This window comes from Carex rostrata, chromosome 2 (assembly GCF_964058835.1).
Source record: "Carex rostrata chromosome 2, lpCarRost1.2, whole genome shotgun sequence".
Classification (NCBI taxonomy): Eukaryota; Viridiplantae; Streptophyta; class Magnoliopsida; order Poales; family Cyperaceae; genus Carex; species Carex rostrata.
Genome location: NC_135919.1, coordinates 12413063 through 12428572, shown reverse-complemented (window position 1 = coordinate 12428572; position 15510 = coordinate 12413063). Strand labels below are relative to the sequence as shown.

The window sequence follows — 15510 nt, the reverse complement described above, 5'->3', positions numbered from 1 at the left end:
AAGTAAATAGAAAACACTAATTTATTAGCATTCTGCATTCTTCAAGAAGCTGATTACAAATTAACCTACTGCAAATAAAACTGGAAACACTGGAAACAGTTATTGTTATTTTCTAAAAGAATTGTCATAAAGACTGCAAGTACTGAATTAGCATAATAATTGTTCATTCATCTTTGATGTGTGTATTGTATTCTCTGTAGTCATGAATTTGCACAATATCTCAAGACAAAAAAATATAAAATTCAATTAATATATATTTTACAAATTTAATCAAACAAACAAGTAAATTATAGCACAATTCAACATACTACTGAACCTGAACAGCATAATTCAAATCTCAGTCTGTATTAAATTAACTTGTTGAGGTAGCTCAAACCCAATAACCAATTCCAATTTTCTTTTCTGCTACTTGTTAATAATTAATCTCACACTATCCTGGCGCTCACGTTCGCTCCAGAAAAAACAAAAACACTAACGGAGAATCAGGGAGAGGAGATTTTGATCGCTGATACACTGTGCAGAAGAAAAAAAAAGAGATCTCTCATCTATGTGTGTGTTGTGGGAAATAAATCTGCTACGATTCTAAATCCAACATTTTATTTTCTGAGTTATACGAATCTCCATAGAAGTTGTATGACCCTACAATCTCATTTAGGATCGTAGCAGATTTAATTCCGTCTGTTGTGTCCATGTGCCCAATTCCCCTTCGCATCTGCGGCTCTATTTATATAATAACCCTATTTTTTTTTTTATATTGCAGATCTGCAATTTAGTTTGTTAATTGATATACCAATTGTTTTAGCAATATAGAAATTACAACTGATTTAATAGACAGTGAAGCAATTCGGTAGGTAGCTTGAGCAGAGGTAGAAGAGAGTTATGGAAGCAATTCAAAACTAAACCCATTTTAAAAAAAGAACCCAAACTCAATTTCCAAACCTATAGATTTCCATAAAGTTTCAAAATCCAATGAGAGCTTGGCCCTTACTACTGGGTTCGTCCATGTTTTCGAGACGATAGCGCATATTGTCATATGCACAATAGCAGGAATTTGTATCCTCTGAATTAACTCAAAAAAGAATTTTTTTGAGTTTATAAATCATGACCATCCGATTTGTTTTAAGATTCGTGCATACTAAATCCGTACTAATATTAAAGAGTCACTATATCATAAGCAAAAACCAGATTAACTCCATTTAAAATCTGACGATTGAAATTCATTAACTCATACGCATTCTCATAGCAGACAAGCCACTCCCTTTCTAAAATTGTTATTGCGCACACTGTTTTTTTTTTTTTTTTTTTTTTTTTAAAAAAAATTGTTATGGCATTGAACCAGGTTATACTAGTGTGTTTAAAGATCAACCTTTTTTTAGTGTTGTCTCGGTATTATCTCGTTTATTTAAATATTTTTACGGTAACAATGTACACGGGAATTAGTTGTTCATTACTATGTGGAAAATTTTAGGTCAAGTGGTAATATCAAATAATTACAATACATATATCAAGAAAGTGTCTCTGATGAGCATGTGAAATGTACAACTGAACAAGAAATAACAGCCTAATTATAGTACATAAGAATTAACATTTCCTTGTGCAGATTCTTCGCAAGTAAATAAAGTCGAGCATAGCAAATAAGTATAAAGTTTGTACATTAATTTACAATAATCTAAATGGTTGATGTTGTGAAGATGGACCTCTAAATATCAATCTTGCAGCCGCTAATAAAGCACCAAAATTGAATAAAGAATCTAATGATTAGCAAGATGTAACTACAAATATACCATTTCCAACTTGATGTGTGATCCCTCCACATTGTATTTCCAGTACCAGGACCCGCTATCCACCAATTTAGTAGGAATCGGTTCCAAACTAATGGAAAAACCTAAGGAAAAAAGAAATAAAAATTAAAAAAGATTTAAATTTCATGATAATATAGATGTTCTTTGCAAACTGCATGGAAATTAATTATCAAGCATACCGGATTCTTTGTTATCCCTGTATAGGCACATTCTATAACCATCTGGAACTTCAAATACATGGTCACCCTAAAAAAAAGATAAAATACAAATATATATAAAAATGAAGAGATTTCTAAATAAAAATATTTAATTTAATTTGAAATAGCCATTCAGACCTCTAATGTGATGTCTGAAGCTTCAAATTCAGCATTCCCATGAAGAATGATTTTTAATGATTCAAATCTCTCGACTTCATTCTTCCAGTAAACATTTTTAGGAGAATTCCAGTTCAATCCTTTGTTCCTGACCTTCACCTTTTGCAGCTTACATTTGCTGCATCTTTGGGCAAAAAAAAAACAGAAGAAAAACGATGATGCATCATTGAAAAGATAGAAATTTTGAAGTATAAATTTGGTTCTTGATAAATAAAAAGATAGCTAGTACCTTGTGCCATAATGAAGAATTTGTTCATCATTGTTGCTCTTTGCAATTGAACCCATGACATTGTCAGAATGAACAAGCAGGCTCCCCTCCAACTATATTTCAGGAAATATTTGAGACTGCTATAATATGACTTACACGATAACCAGTTATTAAAAGCTCCTGGCCTATGATGAATTTTAAAATTTAAGAGGATACGTATTCAATAAGAATCATTATTTAGCTACCTCGACATCACTCCAGAAAAATTCTGCAATCTCCAACTGTAATTCTGACCCCTCAGTAATAGAGCCGCCCACAAACTACAGTCAATTTGAAATTTAAGAAATATGAAAATTATGCACCTATTGTTAATAATTACATTAGTTAATGCACAACTTTTGGGAACAGAAACAATAAACAACACCTTTTGCCTAATAATTTCCCATAACGGACCTAAAGCAGGATGAAGAAATATAAGAAAAGGAGGTCGAAATTTTAAGTAGTGGCTGTTTTCTTTGACCTGAAAATAAAAACACAAGTCAAACACCATGAGGAAAATATGATATAAAAAGACATTAAAGTAATAATAATTTTTTTCTTACCTTGGGAAGGTTTACATTAGAACCAGACAAAATGTCGTAGGCATTGCGCATAACATCTAAAAGAGAACCCTCTGGTGTCTGCAGCTCGAGAAAATTTGATTATACTTTATGAGAAGTAACCACGAAAGAGGATTAATTTAGTACCTGAAACCGTTCTTAGTGAATGAAACCTAAAAGTGCTAACCTGGTGCAGGGATTTATCCTCTGGTTTTCTTTTTTTCTTGGCAGATGAGGTGACCCGTTTCCTTTCATTGTACACCATAAATGTATCAAGTCCACCTTTTAGAGAGAGTCAGGAGATTAGATTTGTTAGAAAAGTTCAGTTTTCGTTTTCACACTCTTTTTAGTACACAACAAGCTTCTAACAAAAGATACAACTAACATACTTTCAATTCCAGCATTGCAGCGAGAGCTATACTTATTTATAAAGTGGTCAGCAATGTTTTGCATTGTGCACTCTAACCTCCCTCCTGAAGCACTACAAAGTTTGAAAAAAACATAGAAACAAATATAAGTTGTATTACAGACATTCCTTACGAATTGGGATCAGCTTTTGAGAATTGGACTAACAATCGGAATGTATATACCTACACTCGAACCCAAGATGATCCGCATAAGATATTTTCTTTTTCAAATTTAACACCATTCCTGGCAAGCAAGATGCATTACAGCTCGACCCCACTCCCTCAGCTGCTCGCAAGTCAACATAGAGGATGTTTGTATTTGCCGGGTAGTTCACTTGCAAGCTATAAGATATGATTCAGAGATATTCAAAGCAACAAGACTGGAACCTTTTTATTATTGAGAATTTTTTTCTATAACAAGCACAATGTTTGATTTTACAATAAAACTACCTCCTGTGAGAAATGGAAGAGTCAATGATGCCATATTTCTCGAATTCAGTATACTCAATACATGATATTCCATACTCCCAGTGCCCATTAGAGCTTTTCTTTTCAATAAGAACATTTATGCCTTCCGTTGCTCCACTGCTCCTAGCACATGATGCGAAACCTAATTTCTGATGCATGGTATAAATAGACAACAATAACTCAACAAGTGATAGTTTTGTCAACAACTGAATAATTGGTGGGATAGACAGAAAAAAAAATAAAAAAAAATTTTAAGTTCAGAAAATTGGAAGGAGGGAAGACAAACAGAGAGAGAGAGAGAGAGAGAGGACAAAGTAGTACCTTCTTATGGCGCAGACCTAATCCAGCCAAGGCCAAAAGCGTCAAATCAGTAGCTGCAACAACATTACTGCAAATTTCAAGGACACCAAACAATTTTAATTTCCAAATTTTTCTGACTAAATTTGATGTTTAGCATTTATTTGGTGTTTATTTAACATCAATATGCAATTCAACAAAGCAAATAGGAGTATCATTCAGTCAGTTCCAGTTCACAAACAAGCATAAATTTCTCTTCAGCAAAATGCAATCTGAGCCAAACTGAGTAGAACTAAAACAAACAGAATATGCCAGCTAAAATTTGGTATCTCAAATTTCGCTGAATTGAGTTACAAAAATATGGTTCAATAAAATATAAAACACTTTTTTAGTATCGTCATTTATACCGCTGCAACTGAACCACTTGGTGATGGTTTGGCCTATGTGATTGGTTCTTCTTATTTAATTTTGTTATCAAAACTGGACAAATACATACTACTATAGCTTTTCAACCAAACAGTAAACAATAAAAATAAGCATGTTGATTGAATTCAATTCAGTTACATTCGACATCGAAAAATTGAACCCGATGAAAAATTTATCCAGAAAACAAAAAACAAGAAGAAAGAAAAAATGGTAATAAAAATGAAATATACCTGACTTGTCTCACTGTGGCGCCTTTTCTGCCATGCTGATAGAACCATTTGAAGACACCTTTATCATGTGCGAGTTTCCAAATAGCACCATGACCACCGGGCTTGCACACCGGGAAAAGAGATCTTGACACCAACCACTTTCCATCTTCGGCCACCACAACTGGCACCAAAGGCTATGGAAAATAAATGGTAATTTAAAAGCCAAGAGAAAAGGCTGGTGTGAAATCATTACCATTCTTTTAAGAAAGATGGCTTAATTTTCAATAATATTGGTTCAAAAGGCCAAGGATTTCATAACATAGGCCAGTGGCACCAGGCGAATACAGGATTGTATCAGCAGTGTACCAGAAATGACTTTTCTTGTTCCGACTCTTTAATGCATGGTAGTTGGCTGTGCTATCAGAGGATCTCTATTTATATTAGGAAGTACTTTTTCCCTATTTTTTTATCCCATTTTTATTGCCTGAGTATTGCTGGTCCTTTTCTATTTTATATCAGGAAGTACTTCTTCTCTATTTTAATTCCTTGAGACTAACAGCAATTTAAAAGAATTTGTTGAAGTAAATTTGCAAACAGTATACAGACAAAAAAAAGGTATATCTGCTACTCTTTGTTGTTAAGTAAATTATTGAACAATATATAATACCTGTTCAAAAAGCTGAAAATTCTTACGACCTCTACCAAACCAGGCAAGTCGCTCACACAATGCAAGTATATGCTTATGATTGTTCTTTACCGAACTAGTCATTATTGCTACTGGAGTCATGCACTGTTTTCCGAATATTTTATAGTAGAGAAACTCTCTAGCCTGCAAAATTATACATTTTTATTCCTCAAGGAACAACAGTAATGATTAATGTAACTGGGAAAAGAATCAAGATGCTGCTGAAGATTATATAAGGAATTCAAGAGCTGTTAACTGATTAGAACATAACGGTGCCAGTTCTCCTAAACTAAGCAACTATAAGCCTCAGTTAACTCCCAGTTGGAAAAAAAAAAGCCTCAATTAAGATTAATTTTCCCTGACCTCGAACCAAGTTAGCCTTCATTTACTTCCCCTTCAACTAAGAAGAAGAACAAAGAGAGGCTTTTGATCAACTTGGACAGCACTGCACTGACACAGTCCAATTTCTTAAATTCTAGTCCTTCACTTTTATACAAGATATGTATAACAGCAAAAGACCACAAGGGGAAGTTTACCTGAAGATCTCTAATTAGGCCCTCTAACAAAGTTCTTCCACAGTAAGGTAGTAATGCTGCAGGAAGGCATTCACCGGTGTCTGGATTGACCAGACCAAGGCGGTCACCAGCCCCGCCAATCGGATAGATCTCACCCAGTTCTGGCAAACCCTAGAAACTAGAATAATTATATTTAGTTGCAACTTGTCCTGTTTACATATATATTTCACAAGCCTAGGCTTTTTGCTGGTAAAGAATATTCTCATTCCAATATCTAACCAAAGAATTTTAGTACCATTACAAAATGAGCTCATTCTAGCTAATAAAAACCACTAATCTGCCTACTGGACATTGTCCAACGGGTTGAGCATTTAAAAAACCAAATTAGTTTTGCAACGCCGTTCAGTGTGGCTATTTTAAAAAAAACTAATCAGCGTATTGGACAATGTCACGACTAAATTTTGAGTTCAAAGTGGCTAATTACTGAAAAATTTGATCCAAAGCTACAATCTACACCACTATTGGGTGAAATGTTTATTAACTAATAAATGAATAAGTATATAAAGAAGTTAGTGTGACACAATGTTAAAACAACTGTGGAATTGCATATTAATAATCCACAAAATATTAAGAAGTCTCCTTCGCATAATAGACCAATTTGTTAACATACCACGATACCATTTCTTATTAACACAATGACACCGAGCCCTTATCCCAGCCAACGCTACTGAATCCACGATTTTTCTGGTAATTTTAATACCAACAATTAAATTGTTATTTCTTTTACTTGCTGCAGCAAAAAGTAAATCACAACTTATGATAAAAACGAGCATTTTAGCGAGATTTGTCATATTTTTACCTCTACATTTGTTTGTGCTTTGGAAGGATTAAAAGGAGTTGGGACAAAATTATATCCCTAGGAACCGCACCGTGCACCTTTGGATGCATACAGCTCAAAAAAAAAAAAAAATCATTGTGTTGATTCTAGCTTATTTTTTTCTTCTTTTTAACAATTTTTTTTTACTGAGGATTCTTTTCCTGTAAATATAAATATGTTTTGACTCCTTTTCATATAAAAGAAGAAGAATTTACTGAACTTATTTAACTAATCTCTCATTGATATGTTGTTTCATCGATATTCAAATCACATCATCATTTTATACAGGAAATTGCAAAGTTATGTCAGCTAACCTCAATTCCCCACAGAGCTGCTTGAGATGCTTGATCAGGGTTTTCTAACAGATTGAATCCACTTGGTACATGAAGTTCAACAATATCACTAGTTGAATTATGGGATTTACTTTTAGGAGGTGAAAGAAGCTCTAGTGCAATAATTTGATACCTAGTATCAGAAGAGAAACAAATTATAAGAATTACTTCCAATTTCATCAAACAAATCACAGTTCAAAATAAGTTGAAAATTTACTAAATAATCAAGAATTATAGGTGCTAACTCACCCGATAATTCCACCAATGCAATTGTAGAATTTCTCCATTTCACCAAGTAATTTGAGCAGCTTATTTAGCATCTCCATTTCAGCCATATCTACAACCTCAGTTTGATCCTCACTGCCATTATGTAAGCTCCATTTTTCTATCATATTCCCTAAAGCATAGAATGCTTTTCTTAAATCATCTTTAGCTTCAACTCTCCTCCCCCAATCAAACTCAAAACCCAAAACATGCTCTTGACCAGCTACAACCAAACATTTAAGCAAGAAAGCCTCAAAAGGTTCCAGTTCTGACATCATACGGCCATTACCATCACCGAAGAATTCTCTAACCTTAGAATCAGAATCCAGAACCCTGATCTTCTTTTCCAAGCTTTTTGCCCCGCGAAGTTGGGATAGAATGTCCTTCAACCTGGTAATTTCTTCGTCAAAACCGAAGTCTGGCGCCGGCGCTTGTTCTACTGGTGCAGTGGAGACCCGATGTGTTTGTGATGGAAACAAGGGAGAATGGGAAACAAAGAAGAGAGAAGAATTGAGATTTTTAAAAGGGGATGTGTGTGGAAGAGAAGAGATGGAGAAAAAGGGTAGAGAATGAGAGGAGAGAGAACGGGACGAGAAGAAAGACCCTCGGAGATTTGCAGCAGGAGGAGCTGTCGCCATTTTTAGGCGCTTGGGAAATGGGAACTTGAGAATTTTAGAGAGGGATAGAGTACCAAGTCCCTTCCCCAAGGGACTTGGAGAAGATACAAAAGGAAAACGGTTTATAATTGAGTCAGAGGGAGGAGAGAGAGTACTCTGTAGGATTGCTTGGATAAGCACTCTCATAGTGACTGTTTGATCTGAATCCAACGGTAAGAATGGGTTTTGATTTCGTTTCGAGTCCACGTCAGCATGCAGGGAGCCAGGGACTAGTGGTGTCTCGTGTGTGCGCATCCGGGCATATGCCGCGCGGGGATTCTCTTTGAGGTCTTGCACCCCGGATCCCCCGCCGACTGTTATGAGGAATTCGCAACTCAAATTTTGAGTTCAGGTTTGAACCGTCCCATCTATTCCATCTATATTTTGACCAAGGACTAAATAAAGATTATCGCATAAACTATTTAAAATATTCGTGATAATATCAGAGTTTTTCTAAAAAAAGGAGATATAGTCCGGCAACTGGCCCCACTAAGCTTAAAGCTTGACTGCTACCTGCTACGGTTTTTGAACCTTACGGCGAAAATATTTTAACGCAAAAGGAGATATTTATTATGCTTTAATATTTTAGAGCCTGATAATTGTACTCCAAACAAAATCACCGAACAAGTCCTCAAGTATTTAATGTCTAACTTATATTTTCAGCACTCATATTCAAACGTTTAAAGCTTTGTTTATAACCATTTACAATGCTACTCACAAGTATTTAAAACTCTATCTACAAGCTTTTAAAACTCTATCTGCAAACATTTAAATTCTAAATTTGGATAATTTTTAACTCTCAATTACTTGTCTTCAAGACAAAAAACGAAAGATTCATTTCACCCACTCTTTTTTTTTCCCTCTGATTATTCTCGTCAATTTTTCCAACGATATATGATAAATTTTGCAAATTTAAAAATACGAACGTTTTATATTCAATTTTTTTTCTTTCAAATTAGATCCATAAAGAAATATTTTTGAATTATTTTATAAGTCGTCATTTTTTTAATGTAAAGCCCAGTGAACACTTTCAATTCTTAATCATTTAAACCTATAATTTTTACCATTTAATATACTATGTTGAAACATTTAAACCTCAAATATAAGTTATTTTCTTATTTTTTACATATGACAATACAAGCTATTCTTTTTTCATTGTTTATAGCTGACAGTTTTGACCATGACGACTTCGTAGAAGGTTGGTACCTCTTGAAACGCAGCTTCTCAACCATTTAAACCTCTAATGTCTACCATTTAAACTACAACGTTCAAGCGTTTAAAACTTAAATCTTAGCTTCTTTTTTTTTTACAATTGACACTTTTGACGACATCGACCTTCTGAAATGTCAATACACCTCTTGGAATGCGGCTTCTCAACCATTTAAGCATACAATTCCAAATATGAAATAAAATACTACATATAAATCTCACATATGAAATAAAACACTACATATAAATCAAAGTTATTATTTTTTCGAAACATATAAATCTCAAATAAGCATACAATTCCACTACATTACTGAAATAAAACATTGTACTGAAACAAAACTAAGTTTTATTCATCCTCATGCCTTAAATATATGTTCTAGAAGTTGTGTAGTCAGATGAAGTTTATAAAATTGAGTTGTGCAAACATTACGGTCTGTGCTATCACAAAATCGAACAGCCACATCAGTCAAGTATTCAAAAAAAAAAAAAAAAAAATCGAACAGCCCTTCTGCCATCTGGCACCAAAAAAAAGAAAAGAAAAAAGGAAAAAAATAATTAGAGGTCTGATAACAGTTGATGACTAAAAAAAATGTAACAACAACTCCGAATAATTTGTTATTGGATACAACAGATGTGTAAACATAAGATATAAAGGGTGTATTTTTTTTTATGCTTAGGTCAGCACATTCAATTGTAACAGATCAAACACACTTAATCTAATTAAAACAGCCTCTCCACTTTGGAAAATTTGCACATTTGACCTTTAAAGTTGCAACTATTATTTTTATCTAGGGGAAACTCAATTCAAATGCTATCTAAATTAAATAGAAAGAGCAACTACATGGTGCATTATTTTGTCTCAAGAGGTCTTATAAAAGTCTCAAAGTTGAAGGATTCATCAGTCATCGCACATAAGTGGATGTATAGAAGCCCATAGCATGATTTCTTGATAAAATTAAAATGAACTAGAGCACAAAATTAGTAGAAAAACAGTCTCTAAAGCAAGTAAACAAAAATTAAAATGAAATAATTTGAGCGTCTTTTGCCTCTTTCATTATGATCAAGCAGGGTCCGCAGTTGCCCCATTTCTCTGCCATGGGGTCTTCGCCAAGGGAGCGGGGGTGAGGCTACGCGGGGTGAGTCTGAGCGGAGGCACGACCGAGATCGTTTGACAAGAGATTTGACAAAGGCAGGAGGGTTGAGAAGAGAGACAGCGTGCAGGGAGAGGCCGCTAAGGAGGCGGTTCGGGTGGCGGACGCTGCTGAGCAGGAAGTCGCCATTGTTACGAGCTAAGATCTCTCTCGTTCTCTCTCAAATTCTCCTCTCTCTTTTTTTAGATTCGTAGCAACTACTAATCGGTGCCTCTCTAATTCTCTCTATCAAGTGGATTGATCTCTCTAATTCTCTCTCTATCGGAATGTGGACTGAGTTACTATAAATGGAAAACTGATAAAATAACGGTCCGACAAAATTAGAATTATTTTCGGTTGAACTAGTTTGGGGAGTTTGATGGCTCGGGTACAATAATATTTTTCTAATATTTTTTAACTATATTTTTTTATTTTTACTCATTTTAATATTTTAAAATATAAGCTAAAATAATGAATCCGAATTGTTAATTTTTTTTTCTTCCACATTTCGATCATAAAGGAGTTGCTATTTTTAAAATTGATTTGATACAAGAGTGAGGGACTGGAAAATATATAAATTCAATAAAATTTACAATTACAAACAGCTTGCTCATTTAAAATATTCGTGATAATATTATAAACTATTTATCTTTTTCTATTAAAAAATAATCTAAGTATCATAGCATAAACTATTTTTTTTTTATTCAAAATAATTTAAGTATCATGGAATAATCTATCTATATTTTTCTATTTAAAAGTAAAAGCAATCTGAGTCTTTAAAAAATTTTGGTCTTTGGAAGAAATTTTAGGTTTGAACATTTAAATAAAAACCTATGTAGCATAGCGCTATTTGCGCTACACACTATATGCGTTATTGTTATTACCGCGATAACAGTCTTAGCTGAATTAGGGCATTTTTATCAAATAACTTAGCGTTTGAGGTTCGAAAACACTATAGCAGTGATATTGTATAGCTATAGTGCGCTATTTAGAACATTTCTCTTGGCGAATCAGAGCAGAGTAGAATACCTCTTTTTTTTTCTCCCGGCGAATCAAGGATTCTTTTGAGTGGAGTAGTGGACTTTTTTTTTCTTTCTTTTCTGCATGTTTTTCTTTTATTGGACCATGAATTAAATCGAAGGGTAGGTCTTATTCTCATTTGGAAGTAAACACAAATAATAAATATCAGTGGATCTAAAAAATTCAAATCTAGGAGTAGACACTTTCACTTTGGATCCGCCATTGAATAATGGGGTGCAATAAACAGATTCAGACTGTTCTTCCAACATTGCACGTATCTCAAAACAGATCTCTGTAGTTTTTATAGACACCCGATTAAATTTAACTTGCTGAAATTAATCTGGACCGTTCATTTATTTATTGCACACCTCCAATACCTGAATTCACATCCTCTGAGATATCTCAAACTTTGAGTGTTATTCTGAAAATTCTCAACCGTTCAAATACGTCATGCACAAGTCTCAAAGCATAAATAATAATGCCCCGTATGTTCCTGAATAGAGTGCGTATCCTCTGAGATATCTCAACTTTTGCGTGACCGACGTGTCCGGTGCCTATTCGGGGTGATGTAGGGGGCCAGTATTATGTGTGCTTTGAGATTCGTGCAGTACGTATTTAAACGGTTGGGATTTTCCATAAAGTCACGCAAAGTTTGAGATATCTCAGAGGATACGAATTCTCCTGAATAGGCACCGTACATGTCGGTCATGCAAAAGTTGAGATATCTCAGAGCATACACACTCCTAGTACCTGAGGGGACACGCACTCCCTGTTCTTTGTTGTATTATATTGGTGTTAATATATTTCTTTCGTCGAAAAGAAAAAAAGGATTCTAAAGATGAATGTAATGATCCATCAATTATGGCCCTTTATATTAAGATTAAAATTATCAATCTATAAATGAGCAAGCTGTTTGTAATTGTAAATTTTATTGAATTTATATATTTTCCAGTCCCTCACTCTTGTATCAAATCAATTTTAAAAATAGCAACTCCTTTATGATCGAAATGTGGAAGAAAAAAAAATTAACAATTCGGATTCATTATTTTAGCTTATATTTTAAAATATTAAAACGAGTAAAAATAAAAAAATATGGTTAAAAAATATTAGAAAAATATTATTGTACCCGAGCCATCAAACTCCCCAAACTAGTTCAACCGAAAATAATTCTAATTTTGTCGGACCGTTATTTTATCAGTTTTCCATTTATAGTAACTCAGTCCACATTCCGATAGAGAGAGAATTAGAGAGATCAATCCACTTGATAGAGAGAATTAGAGAGGCACCGATTAGTAGTTGCTACGAATCTAAAAAAAGAGAGAGGAGAATTTGAGAGAGAACGAGAGAGATCTTAGCTCGTAACAATGGCGACTTCCTGCTCAGCAGCGTCCGCCACCCGAACCGCCTCCTTAGCGGCCTCTCCCTGCACGCTGTCTCTCTTCTCAACCCTCCTGCCTTTGTCAAATCTCTTGTCAGACAATCTCGGTCGTGCCTCCGCTCAGACTCACCCCGCGTAGCCTCACCCCCGCTCCCTTGGCGAAGACCCCATGGCAGAGAAATGGGGCAACTGCGGACCCTGCTTGATCATAATGAAAGAGGCAAAAGACGCTCAAATTATTTCATTTTAATTTTTGTTTACTTGCTTTAGAGACTGTTTTTCTACTAATTTTGTGCTCTAGTTCATTTTAATTTTATCAAGAAATCATGCTATGGGCTTCTATACATCCACTTATGTGCGATGACTGATGAATCCTTCAACTTTGAGACTTTTATAAGACCTCTTCAGACAAAATAATGCACCATGTAGTTGCTCTTTCTATTTAATTTAGATAGCATTTGAATTGAGTTTCCCCTAGATAAAAATAATAGTTGCAACTTTAAAGGTCAAATGTGCAAATTTTCCAAAGTGGAGAGGCTGTTTTAATTAGATTAAGTGTGTTTGATCTGTTACAATTGAATGTGCTGACCTAAGCATAAAAAAAAATACACCCTTTATATCTTATGTTTACACATCTGTTGCATCCAATAACAAATTATTCGGAGTTGTTGTTACATTTTTTTTAGTCATCAACTGTTATCAGACCTCTAATTATTTTTTTCCTTTTTTCTTTTCTTTTTTTTGGTGCCAGATGGCAGAAGGGCTGTTCGATTTTTTTTTTTTTTTTGAATACTTGACTGATGCGGCTGTTCGATTTTGTGATAGCGCAGACCGTAATGTTTGCACAACTCAATTTTATAAACTTCATCTGACTACACAACCTCTAGAACATATATTTAAGGCATGAGGATGAATAAAACTTAGTTTTGTTTCAGTACAATGTTTTATTTCAGTAATGTAGTGGAATTGTATGCTTATTTGAGATTTATATGTTTCGAAAAAATAATAACTTTGATTTATATGTAGTGTTTTATTTCATATGTGAGATTTATATGTAGTATTTTATTTCATATTTGGAATTGTATGCTTAAATGGTTGAGAAGCCGCATTCCAAGAGGTGTATTGACATTTCAAAAGGTCGATGTCGTCAAAAGTGTCAATTGTAAAAAAAAAAGAAGCTACGATTTAAGTTTTAAACGCTTGAACGTTGTAGTTTAAATGGTAGACATTAGAGGTTTAAATGGTTGAGAAGCTGCGTTTCAAGAGGTACCAACCTTCTACGAAGTCGTCATGGTCAAAACTGTCAGCTATAAACAATGAAAAAAAAATAGCTTGTATTGTCATATGTAAAAAATAAGAAAATAACTTATATTTGAGGTTTAAATGTTTCAACATAGTATATTAAATGGTAAAAATTATAGGTTTAAATGATTAAGAATTGAAAGTGTTCATGGGCTTTACATTAAAAAAATGACGACTTATAAAATAATTCAAAAATATTTCTTTATGGATCTAATTTGAAAGAAAAAAAATTGAGTATAAAACGTTCGTATTTTTAAATTTGCAAAATTTATCATATATCGTCGGAAAAATTGACGAGAATAATCAGAGGGAAAAAAAAAGAGTGGGTGAAATGAATCTTTCGTTTTTTGTCTTGAAGACAAGTAATTGAGAGTTAAAAATTATCCAAATTTAGAATTTAAATGTTTGCAGATAGAGTTTTAAAAGCTTGTAGATAGAGTTTTAAATACTTGCGAGTAGCATTGTAAATGTTTATAAACAAAGCTTTAAACGTTTGAATATGAGTGCTGAAAATATAAGTTAGACATTAAATACTTGAGGACTTGTTCGGTGATTTTGTTTGGAGTACAATTATCAGGCTCCAAAATATTAAAGCATAATAAATATCTCCTTTTGCGTTAAAATATTTTCGCCGTAAGGTTCAAAAACCGTAGCAGGTAGCAGTCAAGCTTTAAGCTTAGTGGGGCCAGTTGCCACACAGCAATGAGAATTAACGGCTAAGTATAAAATATTTGAACTTTGCTAAGAGCTTCTACATTCCAGCAACTCAAATGAGTTTTTAAATAACTGTTAATTATTTTTTATAAATTAAGGTCTCTAAATTTTTTGACTCTCACAACCTTAAAATTAGTTGTAGAGTTTTTATTAAGTCACGTCAGCAATAAAATTAAAAAGAGAAATAATTTCAGCCATTAATTTGAACAGCATAGAGTTTATAAACAGTGTCTTAATCAGAAATTTTCCTGCATAGTTTCTAAATAACAAACTCTCATACATCTCTGAAACTGAATTAGAAACTATCACATTATATTAGAAACTCTCATAGTACCAGGAATGTAGATGCCCTAAGAAGCTCATGATATACTAACAGAATTAAGAATATAGGATTAATGGATTATCGATAAGCTGTACTACAAAAAAATGTGCAGAGTGTGTAATGTCTCTTGAATATCAATATAATATATAAAAAAAAGTAGACTAAGACCATGGTAATATACATATTAGGAATTGATCTATGCTATGAATTTATATTTCTATTTTTTAAGTTTATACTGCTAACTCAAACAGTTAAACATGATCTTCGTATAAAAATATTTTTGAGATCAAATTTTACATTTAAAAAAAAAGCTACT

The 15510-nt window shown here is 33.6% G+C and overlaps 1 protein-coding gene across 2 annotated transcripts; it reads right to left on the bottom strand.

Moving 5' to 3' along the window:
• Positions 1-1462: 1462 nt before the first annotated feature.
• Positions 1463-8178, bottom strand: UGP3 (UDP-glucose pyrophosphorylase 3). Of its 2 annotated transcripts, XM_078325434.1 has the most exons (17): positions 7449-8178; positions 7182-7332; positions 6012-6161; positions 5458-5619; positions 4812-4984; positions 4180-4246; positions 3841-4007; positions 3574-3732; positions 3373-3464; positions 3171-3265; positions 2987-3064; positions 2809-2904; positions 2630-2704; positions 2406-2497; positions 2138-2300; positions 1982-2048; positions 1463-1885 (listed from the first exon to the last, which is right to left on the bottom strand). In XM_078325434.1, the coding sequence occupies exons 1-17, from the start codon at positions 8099-8101 to the stop codon at positions 1773-1775; spliced, it is 2553 nt and encodes an 850-aa protein (XP_078181560.1). In that variant the 5' UTR covers positions 8102-8178; the 3' UTR covers positions 1463-1772. The 2 variants fall into 2 exon arrangements, with proteins under 2 accessions (XP_078181560.1, XP_078181562.1); XM_078325436.1 differs by lacking the exons at positions 5458-5619; positions 6012-6161 and having other exon boundaries at positions 7449-8175.
• Between the last annotated feature and the right edge of the window lie 7332 nt (positions 8179-15510).

Excerpts from the sequence above, each read along its gene's own strand:
- UGP3 (XM_078325434.1), bottom strand. The coding sequence starts at position 8,101 with ATGGCGACAGCTCCTCCTGCTGCAAATCTCCGAGGGTCTTTCTTCTCG. Across the intron at positions 4,008-4,179 it reads TAGGTCTGCGCCATAAGAAG|AAATTAGGTTTCGCATCATG; the intron begins GTACTACTTTGT and ends ACCATGCATCAG. Across the intron at positions 3,465-3,573 it reads CATCTTGGGTTCGAGTGTAG|TGCTTCAGGAGGGAGGTTAG; the intron begins GTATATACATTC and ends CAAACTTTGTAG.